The following is a 14,847-nucleotide window of genomic DNA, read 5'->3' on the forward strand; positions in this document are numbered from 1 at the left end:
CCAAGGACAGTACGAATTGTACCGGACTGGCCTCGTCATCACTGGGTACCCCCTCTTGCGCAGTCTGTCACTGCTGGTACCATGGCACCTGCCTCAGACCCCTGCCCTGCTGTCCCAGAAGGAGGGCCAGATTCTGCACCCATAGCTTCAAACCCTGAACCTTGCAGCCTGGCTAATTACCTGACCTCTCCATTACCATCCCTCAGTAAGCAAGTGATGGATGTCATTCTGGAGGCAAGGAGGCCTAGTACTAGAAAATCCTATGCTGAAAAATGGAAAAAATTCTGTTCCTGGAGCCAAACTCAGGGGATGGGCACAGCAGTACCCAATTTACCCCATATTCTTCAATGTTTAACTGAGATGCTTCACAAGGGCCTTTCCTTTTCTTGCATCAAAATTCATGCCTCAGCAATTTCAGCACATTGCAACACAGAACCACCCCTCTTCTCTCTGCTGAAGCAGTTCCTCAGAGAGGCCAAAAACTTAAGACCACCCAGGAGAGCCCCTACTCCAGCCTGGGGCCTTAACTTTGTATTGGAAAAGCTCACTCTTTCTCTCTTTGAGTCAGCTGCAAATGCAGAGTTGAAATTCCTTTCTTGGAAAACAGCCTTCCTTCTAGCCATCACTTCAGCAAGAAGGGTGTCTGAATTACAGGCCCTCATGGCAGTGGAGCCTTTCATCATCTTTCATGCGGACAGGGTGTCCCTCAGGACCAATCCCTCATTTATGCCCAAGGTGGTATCCAGTGTGGCCCTTAATCAGTCCATTGATTTGCCAACCTTCTTTTCTAATCCACAGAACAAAGGGGAACGAATACTGCACTCCTTGGACGTGCACAGACAACTTAGATTTTACTTGGACAGGACTAAGCCTCTCAGGAAATCTGAACAGCTGCTGGTGGCATTTGCTGCAGGGGCAGAGGGGAAGGCCATTTCAAAGCAAACCATTTCTAAGTGGATAGGCCATTGCATTCATTTCTGCCTATAAGCATCATGGAAAACCTACCCCACAGGGGATAAGACCACATTCAACCAGGGCTGCATCTATCTGTATAGCATTTCTCAGAGGTGTCCCTACCAGGGACATCCTAGAAGCTGCTACCTGGAGTTCTGTACATACCTTCACCAAGCATTACTACTTGCCAATTTTTTCTAAATCCAGAGCTGGCTTTGCCACTGCAGTCTTGCAGGGCCTTTTAGCTGATCCAAATGCTATCTTATTGCCTCTTTCCATCCTTAGCTTTGGGAATCTACCCAAATGTGATGACTGCAACAGTGAAACACGAAGAACATAGTACAGTTTTGTACACTTACCATAAATGTAGATGTTCAAGTTGATTCACTGTTGCAATCCTGGTTACCCTCCCTCCAGCCCCCTGACTTCTATTGATTATACCTCTATTCTTGTTTACTATGCTTAAAACTTTTTGGTGTATTTGCTTTTTTGTTGGAGGTATAACCTTCTATGTAATTGCTTCCCATTATGGGAGCACCTGACATCTAGGGCAAGAAAAACTGATGTAATGGTGACGGCTGCCTGCTTTATACCCCTGACTACCTGACGTCATGGAAGATGAGACAGCAACTGACGCAGGACCTAAGACTTTGATAATCAGGCCGACTGAGGGCTACCTGCAAGCAGATAACCCAAATGTGATGACTGCAACAGTGAATACACTAGAACATCTACATTTATGGTAAGTGTACACAACTGTACTTTGCTTGTTTACTATTGTGCAAATATGCAAATTTTCACATTTTTATTAATATTGCCAAATACAAGTAACTGTTTGTTTTTTTTTCCTCTGTATTATTTGCCCCATGCCTGCTAGCAGTCAAGCCTCACTGATTCAGATTTGAACCCATTTACTTTTCTGTAGTGGAGAGTCCTCCATAACCACTAAAGCAAGAGCCATCTGGAGGGCATTGTTCAGGCAGCTGTGCTGGTTTCTTGTGTCCTCACTGGTGTCTGGACTGTCAGAATATTTATGATTGCCTTAACTGCACTCGCTGGGTGGGGAACAAGCAAAGTGAGTCAAATGGGGCTCAAAATACTTTTACTACATGAGTGTCTGCTCCCATGTACCCAATGTGAAGGCTGTCACACATTGGTGGAGTAATGCGCCTAATACCCACCCCCATAGCCACGTTAGTATTTCACTTCCATAAAGATAATTCAGTCCAGCTCAAAAAGAGTGACTGCTGTTAGACAAAACTACTTTCACCAACAGCAGTGTTTACCTTTTTTCTCCACTGTGACATTGCAGTTGGTATATATAAGTCTGTGGGGTATGGGGGACACCCCTTACATGAGGGGTGCATGGGAGGCTTGCCACCTGCAAAATAAATTCTTGTAATGTTCATCATAGGTAGTTTTGGTGAATGGTTTTCTGTTTGTTTCTGTTCGCTGAAACTACCTTTGCTGATTCACTATGAATCTCAGAGCTACACCATGTGCCATTTGTATTTTAACCTCCTTCTGTCAGAAGACTAGTACATTCCATGTCTGGCTTCTCTGAGCCTCCTCTAAGATGGTCATACTCACCCTCCCCTGCCAGCTGTCAGTCATCTGAGCTGCTATTTAATCCCAGGTCACCTGGGCTGCAGTCAGGAGCTTGTCCCTCTCTGTCACTGGTGCTAGCTTAACTTATTAACTATTGCATGGTATTAGCTAATACCTTAGATGACAAAGAAGAAAACTGGCAGTGATAGTTGATCTGTAAATTATTCAGCTTAAAAGACATTGAGTGCTGTTTGCACTGCTAATTATGACTATAGGCATCATTTTTCTGTAAATTTATCAGACACCCAGAAATAAGTTCCTTGCCATCATATCAAAGTTAAACATAGTTGAACAAAAGTTTTGCCTATACTTTGTGCCAAGTTTGTTTGTTTTCCAAGTTATGAAAAGTTGTTTAAGAAAATTTCAAGACAAATATGTTTGAATATTTTTATCATTGCAATATATTTCTGTTGGTGTAAAAGCTTTTCACTGCAAATAACATTTTTGTAAACTACAAGTATTGTCGATTGTACTTTTTGAACAGCATGCAATTTTCACAAGATATTTGTATTTGTTTGGCTTTTGTTTGTTAACTTGATTTTTCAAAAATTGCTGAGGAATGTAAGGATGCAAGTACTCTTCTAGAGGTGCAGCACTCCACAGCTGCTAATGTGAATGAGATGAATCACTGAAATCACTTTACGTTCTTTCAGTTACCAGAAAGTTTTGAAGATGTAGCCATCACCTTTTCAACAGAAGAGTGGGGATTACTGAAGGAGCAGGAGAAGAAGCTGTACCGAGAAGTGATGGAAGACAACTATGAAACCATGGTTTCAGTGGGTGAGAACAGCCTTCTGTCCCTTACAGTTAATCAATTTGTCCTTTGTGTTTGATTTCTTTTTTTCTAAACTGCAGTCAGAGTTGATGAATGTCTGTAAACCTTTAAGCATGTAGCTCTCAGCTGTAAACTGAATGCTTTATTTTAGATAAAAGCCAGTGAGCAAAAGTCACTTGGAAGTGCTTTCACATCTAATTCCAAACACTCTGGCTACAAGGCTTATCGGACTTGATAAATAGCCCCACAGTGCTGTTTATAAGTTCATATGTAAGTACTAGGCTAGCTGCCCTTGTGGGCCATTTTAAACCTAGCCAGTTTCCTTTTTTGTGCTCAAATTAACCTAACCCTTTTGGTTAGAGATTGGCCTTACCCGTTCCATGGTCAATAATTATATATTTTGCCTAATGAGAATAACTGGGATCATACCACAGATAATTTGAAGTGACCCATGCATGAGATAAAGCATTTAAGAGCTGCATCTGTCCATTAATAGTACAGGGGGTGGTCCTGGGGTAAACTGTCTGTTTGCTTATCCATAGGCTGCACTTGAATATGTACAGGGATGAACTTTGTTTTATGTGGATGAGGACTCTGTTCCAGTGCATCAATATTTTCTGTGAGATATACCTGTCCCTCAAAACCATTCTGTTCATGTTGTTAAAGAGGTTTAGATCCCTAGGCCGAGTATTTCTGAAGCCATTTGACTTGTTGATGTGCAGTAAATCCATCAACATTGGATCAGAAGATGCCTTTATATCAGATACTGGTGACCTCTTATCAATCTCTAGGATACCAAGTATAATGACAGGACTTTGAGTCAATCCATGTAGGATGTGTTTAGGCCTTGTATCCTTTTAGTAAGATATTTCTGTGGGTTTTGCAGTTACTGCATGTGTCTGAACCAATACATGCCAAAGGGTGCATTATATTCAGTGACATCCCTAGATCTACACACAATCCCTTTGTTTATAAGCTGTGCAAATCTGTGCTTTGTTTACAAGTTTACAAACTCTAAAACATACAGATATTCTAAGAATCATCCTTAGAAGTGCGTTTTATCATGGTTTGTACTTGTGTTGCTGTTATTTTCATTTTTATCGGTAAACATCTTGGGTGATTGCCTCTGTGTTTGCTTCTGTCAGCTTAGACAGAAGCAGCCCCACTAAGCGTCTACTTTCATCACACACTGCACTCATCACTACCATCATGCTGTGCACTCACTGAAGTTGTCACATGACACATGTCAGCTCAGTAATCTCTCTGCCTGTCACTTTTGTGAAGAGGCTCAAAGTACAACAGCTTAGAGTCTGCAACGGGGGGAATCACTAGGGTATACGTTATAGTATCCTATACTTTATTTGGAGCATGTTTGTGGATGTTGGATATGCTTGTTGAATGTTTGGCCAAAGTTTGCTTGCAGTTATGGGTAGCTGTCTTCATGAATCCATGACTTGTATCATAATGCAACATCCCCACTCTGGGCCAGTAATCAGAGCCTGAATCCTCACCACTGACGCTGGAGAGAGACGTTCACTTGGAACAAAAATGGATGCACGCAGTATTTCCAGATGCAGCTCTCTGTATAAGCACAGTTTCCCATAGGAGCATGCAGGGAACACATTCCCTCCAGGTCCCCTATTAGACTCCTCACTGGCAGCTGTAGAGTTGAGTCCTCCTCAGCTGAGTGTCCAAGCCAAGTCCTCCAGCACCCTCTCTCTGATACCAGTGCTTCATGTCCCTGCTTCCTGCAGCTGACATACACACTCTTTGATTTTTGATTTTCACACACACACCTGGGAAAGGCTGGCACACATTTACTAGCCATGGCCCTTTTGCCCTGACTATAAGGTAGTTGCCACCAGACACTCCAAAGCCAGTTACTCTATGGCTTTTACAAGGGTACCCAATTATACTAAAAACACACACGCTCATACTCAGACACATGTATGTTTGGGATTGTTTTACATTTCTCTGCACTCTTCCTTCCATTGTGAGAGCATAAAAGTGTTGCTGGGAGGTGGGGCTTCCAGGACAATATTCTCCCCCAGTTTTTACTTGTCCCAATGTTGGCAACATATGTACAGATTATTTTGGAATCCAGAGTAGGGTCTGGTTCTACCCATAAATGTTTACAGGTGCCCTTATTTGCTTAGACAAGGTAAAAGAGGCATGTGCAGGCCTTATGCTTGAATTAAGACCAAGAAAAGTATGGGCAATCATTAAGGGTAGCACCTTACCCTAAACATAAACTGTTTTATAATCTGTCCCCCAGTGTGATATGGCCAGATGCATTGAGAATTACCTGTTTAGTTTCTTATTATTTTAACACCTTTATTGAATTTTCACTTAAGACATAGGCAAACATACATTTATGTAAAAGAAAACAAAGCATGTTAACATATTTACAGTTATAAGCATTAGACATCACATACATTTGTTTATACAATTGTCATTAATCCACTATTACATAAATTGCAAAATTCCTGCCTTCCCTTAAACCTCACTCCTCCTCCAGAACATTATTCTGCATGAATTGTTCCCACAATTTCCATTTTTTCTTCTTTGTAATTTGCTTTTACCCATTTCTATAGATCCCACTTCAGTTCTTTATCTCTGTTACAATATTCACTACCTCAAACACAGTTGGTTTAGACTTTTATTTCCATGGTCTTGTAATTGGTAGCCACCAAAATTAAACTTACAAGGCTTAACTATGTCTAGGCAATTTAGGTCCTGTATCCTAGCTCAAAAAATACTTTCCTTAGTTACACCAATTTGTTCACCTGATATTTCTGACAAGGTACTCTGCAGGGAATGTTTAAAGTTTGCCAACTCATTACATTCCCAAAACATGTTTCCAGCTACCACTTTCTTCCTCATCACACCTCCAACCTTTTTTCAAACACCTTTATTGAATTATCACTTGTGTCACAGGCAAATTTACATTCATATAAAACTAATCAAACTGTAATTAACATAACAAACATTATACTCCACATATATTGCTGTATGTCGTATAACATAGGCGATATTACATAAATTATTTAATTTCTGCCCTTTTTTTAACAAGAAACATCTTTATTAAACCATCACTTACTACATAGGGAGTCATACATTTACATAAATGAAAACAAACCCCACCAACACAATCCTAGTCACAAGTATTTTACATCACAAACTATACTGACACATTCCCAGTTGCAAACATTATACATCACTTATAATCTACCCAATCTTTTTCACTCAAATATTGCATAGCTCATTTAAGTCTTGCCGCCTTTTAGACCTCATTCCTCCCTTGTATGTACAATTCCCATTTTTTTTCCTATGTAATTTGCCCCTACCCTTTTCTAAAGATATCAGTTCCTGTTGTTTTATCTCTGTTACTATGTTCACTACTTCCAGTATAGTTGGTTTAGCTTTTGAATTCCATTTTCTAGTAACTGCTTTTTTGGCAGCCACCATTATTAGACACAGCAAGGCCTTACCATAGCTAGGCAATTCCAGTTCTTTATCATAGCTCAGAAAAATCATCTTCCTCGTCAGATGAATCTGCCCACCCAGCATCTCCGACAGTACATCTCGCAGGGAATCTTTAAAGTATGACAACTCACTGCATTCCCAGAAAATATGTTCCCAGTTTCCTCTTTCTTCCCCTTCATACCTCCAACATTTACTGTCTGCCTGCAGAAAAATTCTCTGGAATCTTCTCGGGGTATAAGATATCTATGTAAACATTTCTAGGCAAAAATCCTAAGTCTTCTAGATGTTCTTCATCTCACATTGCTGCAGTCCTTACATATGGGTAGTCCGCTGTCCTCGGTCGGCCCGAATACCAAAGTATTAGGCTGACTTCGGTCATGGGCGCTCAGATCTGACATCAGAGCGTCAGGGTATAAAAGCGCATGACCGACGTCATATCCTCAGTCTTTTTTGCCGCATGGTCCGATGCAGAAGCAGCGTTTGCAAGTGCCGTTCGGCATTCTGAAATTTTTGTATTCTGAGTTTCAGACCGAAACCAAGTTGGGCTAAGTACCCCGTTGGGGAATATTTTTGTTTTTTCTTGCCTCAGTTAATTCCGGATGTCAGAAAAAGTGAATAATTGTATTTCTTATGGGAAACAGATACCGCATAGGGATTACCACTCTCTTTGTATTCCTTGTTTGGGTCCTGAGCACGACGTAGTCGGGTGTCGCTTTTGTGCTAGGTTTAATAAGCGCACCATTAAACGTAGATTAGATTGCGCTAGGCTTGTCTTCGGTAAGCGGTGTAATTATAACATGCCGTCGGATCCTCCGACGCCCGCTACCACGAAGAAGCGCAAAGACAAATCTTTAAAGTCCAGGCAGGATGAGTCGTCCGTTCCGGACGCCGGTTCTTTAGAAACTACGGTGGAATCTGTGGATCCAGCCAAGGTTTCAGTTGAGTCTCAGGGGGAGGCTTTGATTTTACAAGATGTGGCCTCTCAGGAGTCAGGTCAGGCTGAGGGGGCCTCTCAGGTTGCTGTTCTCCCTTCCTTGCCTAAGGTGGTTAGGTCTTCTCCTTCTGTCTCTAAAGCTCCTTCCAAAGGCAGGCCTGGTTTGCCTTCCACGGGTGTCAGTCCTAGTTCTGTAGGTTCTGTGCCTAAAAAACACATGCTTAAAATGGCAGAAGATTTAATTTCTTTAATCAGAGGTTCTATGCCCCCTCCTGATAAGAGGCCTAGGGTGGAGCCAGAGGTGGAAAGTTTGGAGCAGGCTTCAGATTACTCAGAGTCTTCGGCTGAAGACATTCAGGATTTTCCTCCTTATTCTGATTCAGACGCAGAGGATTCCACTCCTTCTGCTTCTCCTCCAGAGGATTTTTCTTTTTCAGAAACCCTGCATTCTATGAGGGAACATTTTAAATGGGAAGGTCAGGATTTCTCAGATTCACGAAAGAGGCTTAGGGAATTTTTGACCACAACATAGGCCCTTGGCTATACCTCCTGTTTTGGATGTTGTTCAAGACGTTTTCTCCGAGGCTTCCCTTAATCCAGACTCTCTGCCTCCTGCGCCAGTTAAGCCAGACAGGTATTATAGAGTGCCTGAGGCTCATAAATATCTGTATAAGAGTCCAAGGGCTGACCCAGAAACTATTAGCCAGGGACCTAAGGGTGTCAGGGCTTCTGTTGTAAAGAATCCAGTTCCTATAGATAAAGATGCTAGAGCTTTGGATAGATGGGGTAAGAAAGTGTATACCTCTTCCACTTTAGCAATGAGGGCTTTGAATTGCCAGTTTCATATGTTGAAGTATCAGAATTTTCTCCTTACTCAACTAAAATCTAAAGTGGATGCTTTGGCAGAGGGCATAGAGTGTAAAGAATTACAGGATTTGGTACATGCCTCTGAACAGGTGGGTAAGCATTCTTTGCAGTGTGGTTTCGATGCTTTACAGGCTTCTTCCAGGGTGGCTGCCACTGGTTCTGTTATTCAGGCACGCCTGGCTTAAGGATCAGAATTTGTCAGAGCATGTTAAAACTAGAATTTTGGATGCTCCTTTGCAGTCTGAAGTTTTGTTTGGTTCTCCTGTGGAGTCTGTCTTGAAGAAAATGGAAGACAAGGCTAAGTCTATGCAGACTGTTAAAGATTATTTGCAGGTGCAGCCTCCTAAGTTTAGCAGGAATTGGCCTACTAAGGGATGGGCTTATCCTTCTTCTGATTTACAGTCTAGGGGTAGATCTAGACGTGGTAGGGGCAGAGCTCAGAGTTCTTTCAGGCCTAGAACATGGAGTTCCCCTGCACAATCTACAGGTGAGGGCAGGGGCCAGTCCTTTCGTAAACAGGCCCAATGACCTGCATCTTCAACTGCCAGATTCTTCCTGTCTGGCAGCTCCTTTGGGAGGAAAGTTGGCACTCTTCAAGCAAAACTGGCTTTTAATCACCCAGGACAAATGGGTGTTGGACATTATAGACCGAGGCTACAAGTTTTATTTCCATACATTGCCTCCTTTCAAAGGCATGCCAGACGTTCCTCCTCAGCAAAGGGTAGAGGCTCACAAGCAGATTTCTTTACTTCTTCAAAGGGGGGTATACAGCAGGTCCCTCTGTCAGAAGTGGGCCTAGGATTTTATTCTCGCCTGTTTCTGGTACCAAAGAAAGGAAACACTTGGAGGCCAATTTTGGATTTATCTATCCTCAACACATACCTGGACATTCCAAAATTCAAAATGTTGACGTTGCAACAACTTCTACCTCTGCTGGGCAAAGATCACTGGATGGTAACTCTGGATCTCAAAGAGGCTTATCTTCATGTTCCTATCAGGCCCAGTTGCAGGAGATACCTGCGTTTTCAGGCTGGGACTTTACATTATCAGTTCTCTGCATTGCCCTTCGGCTTATCTACTGCGCCCAGGGTGTTCACAAAGGTTCTGGCTCCAGTGATAGCCTTCTTACGGTTAAGAGGAATACAAATTTATCCTTATTTGGACGATTGCCTGATTCTTGCTCAAGACAAGTACGAACTTCTTCATCATCTACAGTATGTGATGGCAGTGTTAAGGTGCCTAGGGTATTCTGTGAACGAAACAAAGTCCAGTCTAGTACCCTCTCAGGAAATGTGCTTTCTGGGTGTGAGACTGAATACAGCTTCCCAGATGGCCTTTTTGACCCCGGACAAGCAAAAGAACCTTACACCTTACTTCCATCAATTGTCTCTACGGTCCAGGCTGACTGCAAGGACAGTCCTTCAAGCCTTGGGGTTCATGGCATCTTGTATTCTGGTGCTTCCCAATGCCAAACTGCATATGAGGAAGCTACAATGGTATCTCAAAAATGTATGGACACAACACTGCCAAAATCTGGACACTGTCATTCAAATAATACCTTGCATTCAAAAGGAATTTTTGTGGTGGGCTCAGGAATGTCACCTAAACAAGGGACTCTCTGTGACCCGACCAGAGGCGAGTCAGATTTTAACGACAGATGCCTCGGACAAGGCTTGGGGAGCACACCTCAATGGAAAATGGGTTCAAGACACGTGGCCTGCCAGACTTCAACATTTACATATCAACTTGAAGGAGATGTTAGCAGTCCAATTTGCATTGATGGCTTTCAAGGATTTACTTCACCCAGGGCAAGTGTTGATTCTAACAGACAACACAACTGTCATGTGGTACATCAACAAGCAGGGGGGAACCCATTTGTACCCTCTTTGCAGGCAAGCAATGATTTTGTGGGAGACTGCTGTCAGTTTACACCTCAATCTTCAGGCAAGGTTTCTACCAGGAGCACAGAACTCCTTAGCAGATGTTTTGAGCAGACAGATAGTGGATCCCCACAAGTGGAAATTGGATCCTCATGTATTTCGAAAATTGACAGTGATATGGGGAACTCCAGACATAGATCTGTTCGCTTCTCCACTAAATTTCCAGTTGCCAAAGTTTTGCACAAAAATGTTTCATCCCACAGCTTGGAAAGTGGATGCTCTATCATTCAGTTGGAGCAATCTTCACGTCTATGCCTTTCCGCCTCTGCCTCTTCTCCCCAAGGTACTCTTGAAGGTCAGACAAGTCAAGCCCTCCATGATTCTAATAGCTCCAGATTGGCCTCGACAGCACTGGTATCCTCTGCTGAGGAGTTTAGTACGGGAGCCTCCATGGCCTTTGCCTTCGATTCCGCACCTTTTGTCTCAGGAGGGCAATCATTTCCTCAATGTCAGGATTCAGTCCCTGCATCTAACAGCCTGGCACATTCGGTTCTAGAACCTGGAGGGTCGCAGCTTCCACAACAAGTTTTGAATGTTATTTTGGAGGCCAGAAGGCCTAGTACAAAGAAAGTTTATGCTGATAAATGGAGGAGATTTTTAATTTGGAGCAAAACAAAGAGCTTTGATGTTTCCAGGCCTGATTTAAGTGTTTCTCTTCAATATCTTACAGAATTATTAGACAAGGGTTTGTCTTTCTCCTCTATAAAGGTTCATGCTGCAGCCATTTCTGCTCACTATGACTGTGACCCTCCATTATTCTCTCATCCTTTGTTTAAGCAATTTCTTAGAGGGGCAAAGAACATAAGACCCCCACGTAGAGCTCCTACTCCTGCCTGGGATCTCAATTTTGTGTTGGAAAAACTTACTTTACCTCCTTTTGAACCTGCAGCTACTGCTGAGTTAAAGTTTTTGTCTTGGAAGACTGCTTTTTTGTTGGCCATTACGTCTGCTAGAAGGGTTTCTGAATTACAGGCTCTTATGGCAGTTGAATCCTTCCTAATTTTTCATAAGGATAGGGTATCTCTGCGTACTAATCCTACTTTTATGCCTAAAGTGGTTTCAAATGTGGCCTTGAACCAATCAATTCATTTGCCCACTTTTTATGCAGATCCCCAAAATAAAGGGGAGAAAATTTTGCACACTTTGGATATTCACAGGCAGTTGCGTTATTATTTGAGCAGGACTAACGGATTCAGACAGTCTCAGCAGTTGTTTGTTTCTTTTGCTTTAGGTTCTCAGGGGAAACCTGTTTCAAAACAAACTATTTCTAAGTGGATTGGCTTTTGTATTGCTTTTTGTTATTCTCATCATGGTAAGGAGATTCCGCTGGAATCAGACCTCACTCCACTAGGGCTACTGCCACTTCTACAGCTTTTTTAAGGGGAGTAGCTACTAAAGATATTTTGGAAGCAGCTACTTGGAGTTCAGTGCATACTTTTTCTAAACATTACCACCTTCCTCTTTATTCCAAATCTAGGGCTGGATTTGCCACTGCAATCTTACAGGGCATTTTGGCAGCTCCCAATGCTTTATGATTTTGCCAGCCTCCCTTTACCTCTGCTTTGGGATTCTACCCATATGTAAGGACTGCAGCAATGTGAGATGAAGAACATAGTACAGTTTTGTACCTACCATAAATGTAGATGTTCGAAGATCCACATTGCTGCAGTCCAATTTACCCTCCCTCCTTCCCCTCTGTAGTTTGGAATGGTTGTATGGTTTGGGTGGTAGCTGTTATTTGTACATGCCTTTTGGGAAGTATTCTATTTTTGGCTGTGGCCTTCTGACATCTGGGGCAAGAAAAGACTGAGGATATGACATCGGTCATGCGCTTTTATACCCTGACGCTCTGATGTCAGATCTGAGCGCCCATGACCGACGTCAGCCTAATACTTTGGTATTCGGGCCGACCGAGGACAGCGGACTACCCATATGTAAGGACTGCAGCAATGTGTATCTTCGAACATCTACATTTATGGTAGGTACAAAACTGTACTATTTTGTTACACATTTGGAAGACATATATATATATATATATATATATATATATATATATATATATATATATATATATATATATATCCTTCCATTGTTTCTTTGTGAATTGATTATCCAGTCTCTCTTCCCAATCCTGTCTAACCTCCTATGATTGATTCTTATAGTTATCATGCAGTATTTTATATGGTGCACTAATTATTCCTTTTTTAATGGCAGCTTCTGTTCTAGATTCTATTAAAAACTCTACCAGTGCTTGTTTTTCACTTAGGCACCCCCCCCCCATTTCTTTCTCTTTGCCAATACTCTGATATCAATCCCTGATAGCTAAGGCAATCTCTAACCTGCAGTCCAAATAAATTCTTGATGTCTTCCCATTCTGTCTTCTTTCCCTCTCTAGTCATTTGCTCCCCATACCTTGGTTCCTTTGCCAGTTTTCTCCAGTACATTCCAGCCCCCTCTTGCCTATTGTCTGTATCCCTAATTGCAGTCATCCCTATCAACAGAATCTCCTTTCTCCATTCCCGTGTTGGTTTAGTTCCTAGAATACTTTCTGCTACTTTATGGATATAATATTCTGCATGATTATTGTTACTCTTCTTGAAGGCCTGCATCCAAAATCCCAGTATCTCCTTGTTTCTTGAGCTTCCCCCCGTGTTTTGCCATCATCCCTTTCCACTTTGAATTATAGTTTTCTGCTTGTGCTATGTAAAGGAGTCTTAACTGTGCAGCTCTGAAATACCCCTTCAAATTGGATAATCCCAATCCAACCTGTTCTACTTGAAGAATCAGCTTATTCCACTTCCTTCAGCTCTATTAATTGCTACCCACAATTTCTCCTCTGGTTGATAAAAATATGCCTGACCTGTGTATAAGACTAAAGGGACTAAAACATTTTAGCTGGTTGTATCTCACTATCCATATCCATACAACAAAGCTTCCATTTTCTCAGCTTTTGGATTATCTTTTGTTTAGTCTCTTCCCATATATCCTTAGCTGTCACACTAAAATCATTTTTAATTCATACTCCTAAATATTTCATTTTATCATGTACCCATAAATGTAGTTATTCTTGAATCAGTTCATGTGTGGGTACATAATTTACTGCTATTGCCTTTGTTTTAGCTTCATTAATTTTGTATCCCGACAAGATCTGAAATTGTCTCAAAATGTTCCACAACACTATAATGTCTTTTTCTGGTTTTGTCAGGTGCAAAATATCATCTGCAAAAATAAAGCCAGCTTTTCTTGATTACCATACCAATTATATCCTTGAATTTCTGATTCCCTTATTTTCTTTGCCAATGGTTCTAAATATAATGCAAATAATAAAGGGGAAAGAGGACACCCCTGCCTGGTTCCTCTGCTCAAGCAGAAATTATCAGAGATGACCCCACGCACTTTTTCACCTCTGATCCTTGATATATTCTCCTAATCAACCTTATATTTTTTTTTCAGGAAATGCAAATGCTTCCATTTCCCTGCTCATAAAGTCCCAGGTTACTCTGTCAAATGCTTGATCTGCATCAAGACCCATCAACAACAGTGGTATTTTCTTACATTCTGCTTCCCTGTGGATCATCAGTGTTCTGTTAATGTTGTTAAATGTTTGCCTACCTTCCATAAAACTACATTGATCCATATCTATCAGTTTTGGCATTACTTTTGCCATTCTTTTAGCCATTATAGAAGTGAACATTTTATAATCATGGTTTAGTATTGAAATGGGCATGTATGAAGCTGGATCTGATGGATCTTTACCCTCTTTAGGTATTACAGCTACCACTGCTTTCTTCCTGAATGGTGGTACTTCTCCTCATCTTAAGATACTGTTAAACAAAACCATCCAGATCTTTATCATTTTTTTCCTCCTAGCTTCCAAACTTCCAAAGGAATATCATCTGTTCTTGGGGACTTTCCTGTAGATTGATTGTACATCACAATTTTTATCTCATCTCCTCCTATCCTAACTGCTAGTAATTGAGCCTCATCTATCTCTAAGCATGGCAGAGTTAATTCTTCCATAAGCATTGCCATTTGTATCTTTTCTTGATTTTCATATTTCTCTGCTTTATAGAGACTTTCATAGAATTTCTGAAATATTTCTAATACCTCTACAGGATCTCTTATTACCTTCTTTGTTATAGGCTCCCTAAGTTTAGCGACAGCCCTTTCTAATTTCTGTTGCCTGAGTAATTGTGCTAAAAGTTGTAGTGCTCTAGTGTTGTTATTATCAAAAAACAGTTGCTTAACAGCAGTCTTTCTAAGCTCATGCATATTATCGAGGT

At 41.5% G+C, this 14,847-nt stretch overlaps 1 protein-coding gene across 1 annotated transcript in view; it reads left to right on the forward strand.

Moving 5' to 3' along the window:
• LOC122816323 (gastrula zinc finger protein XlCGF57.1-like) overlaps positions 1-14,847 on the forward strand; it is a 394,327-nt gene that overhangs the window by 258,771 nt on the left and 120,709 nt on the right. Inside the window, exon 3 of the mRNA XM_044089052.1 lies at positions 3,216-3,342. Coding sequence (XP_043944987.1) covers positions 3,216-3,342 — 127 coding nt within the window. The remainder of the gene's footprint in view (positions 1-3,215; positions 3,343-14,847) is intronic.

Source organism: Protopterus annectens, chromosome 12.part0 (genome assembly GCF_019279795.1).
Source record: "Protopterus annectens isolate FY-2018-M chromosome 12.part0, PAN1.0, whole genome shotgun sequence".
Lineage (NCBI taxonomy): Eukaryota > Metazoa > Chordata > Ceratodontiformes > Protopteridae > Protopterus > Protopterus annectens.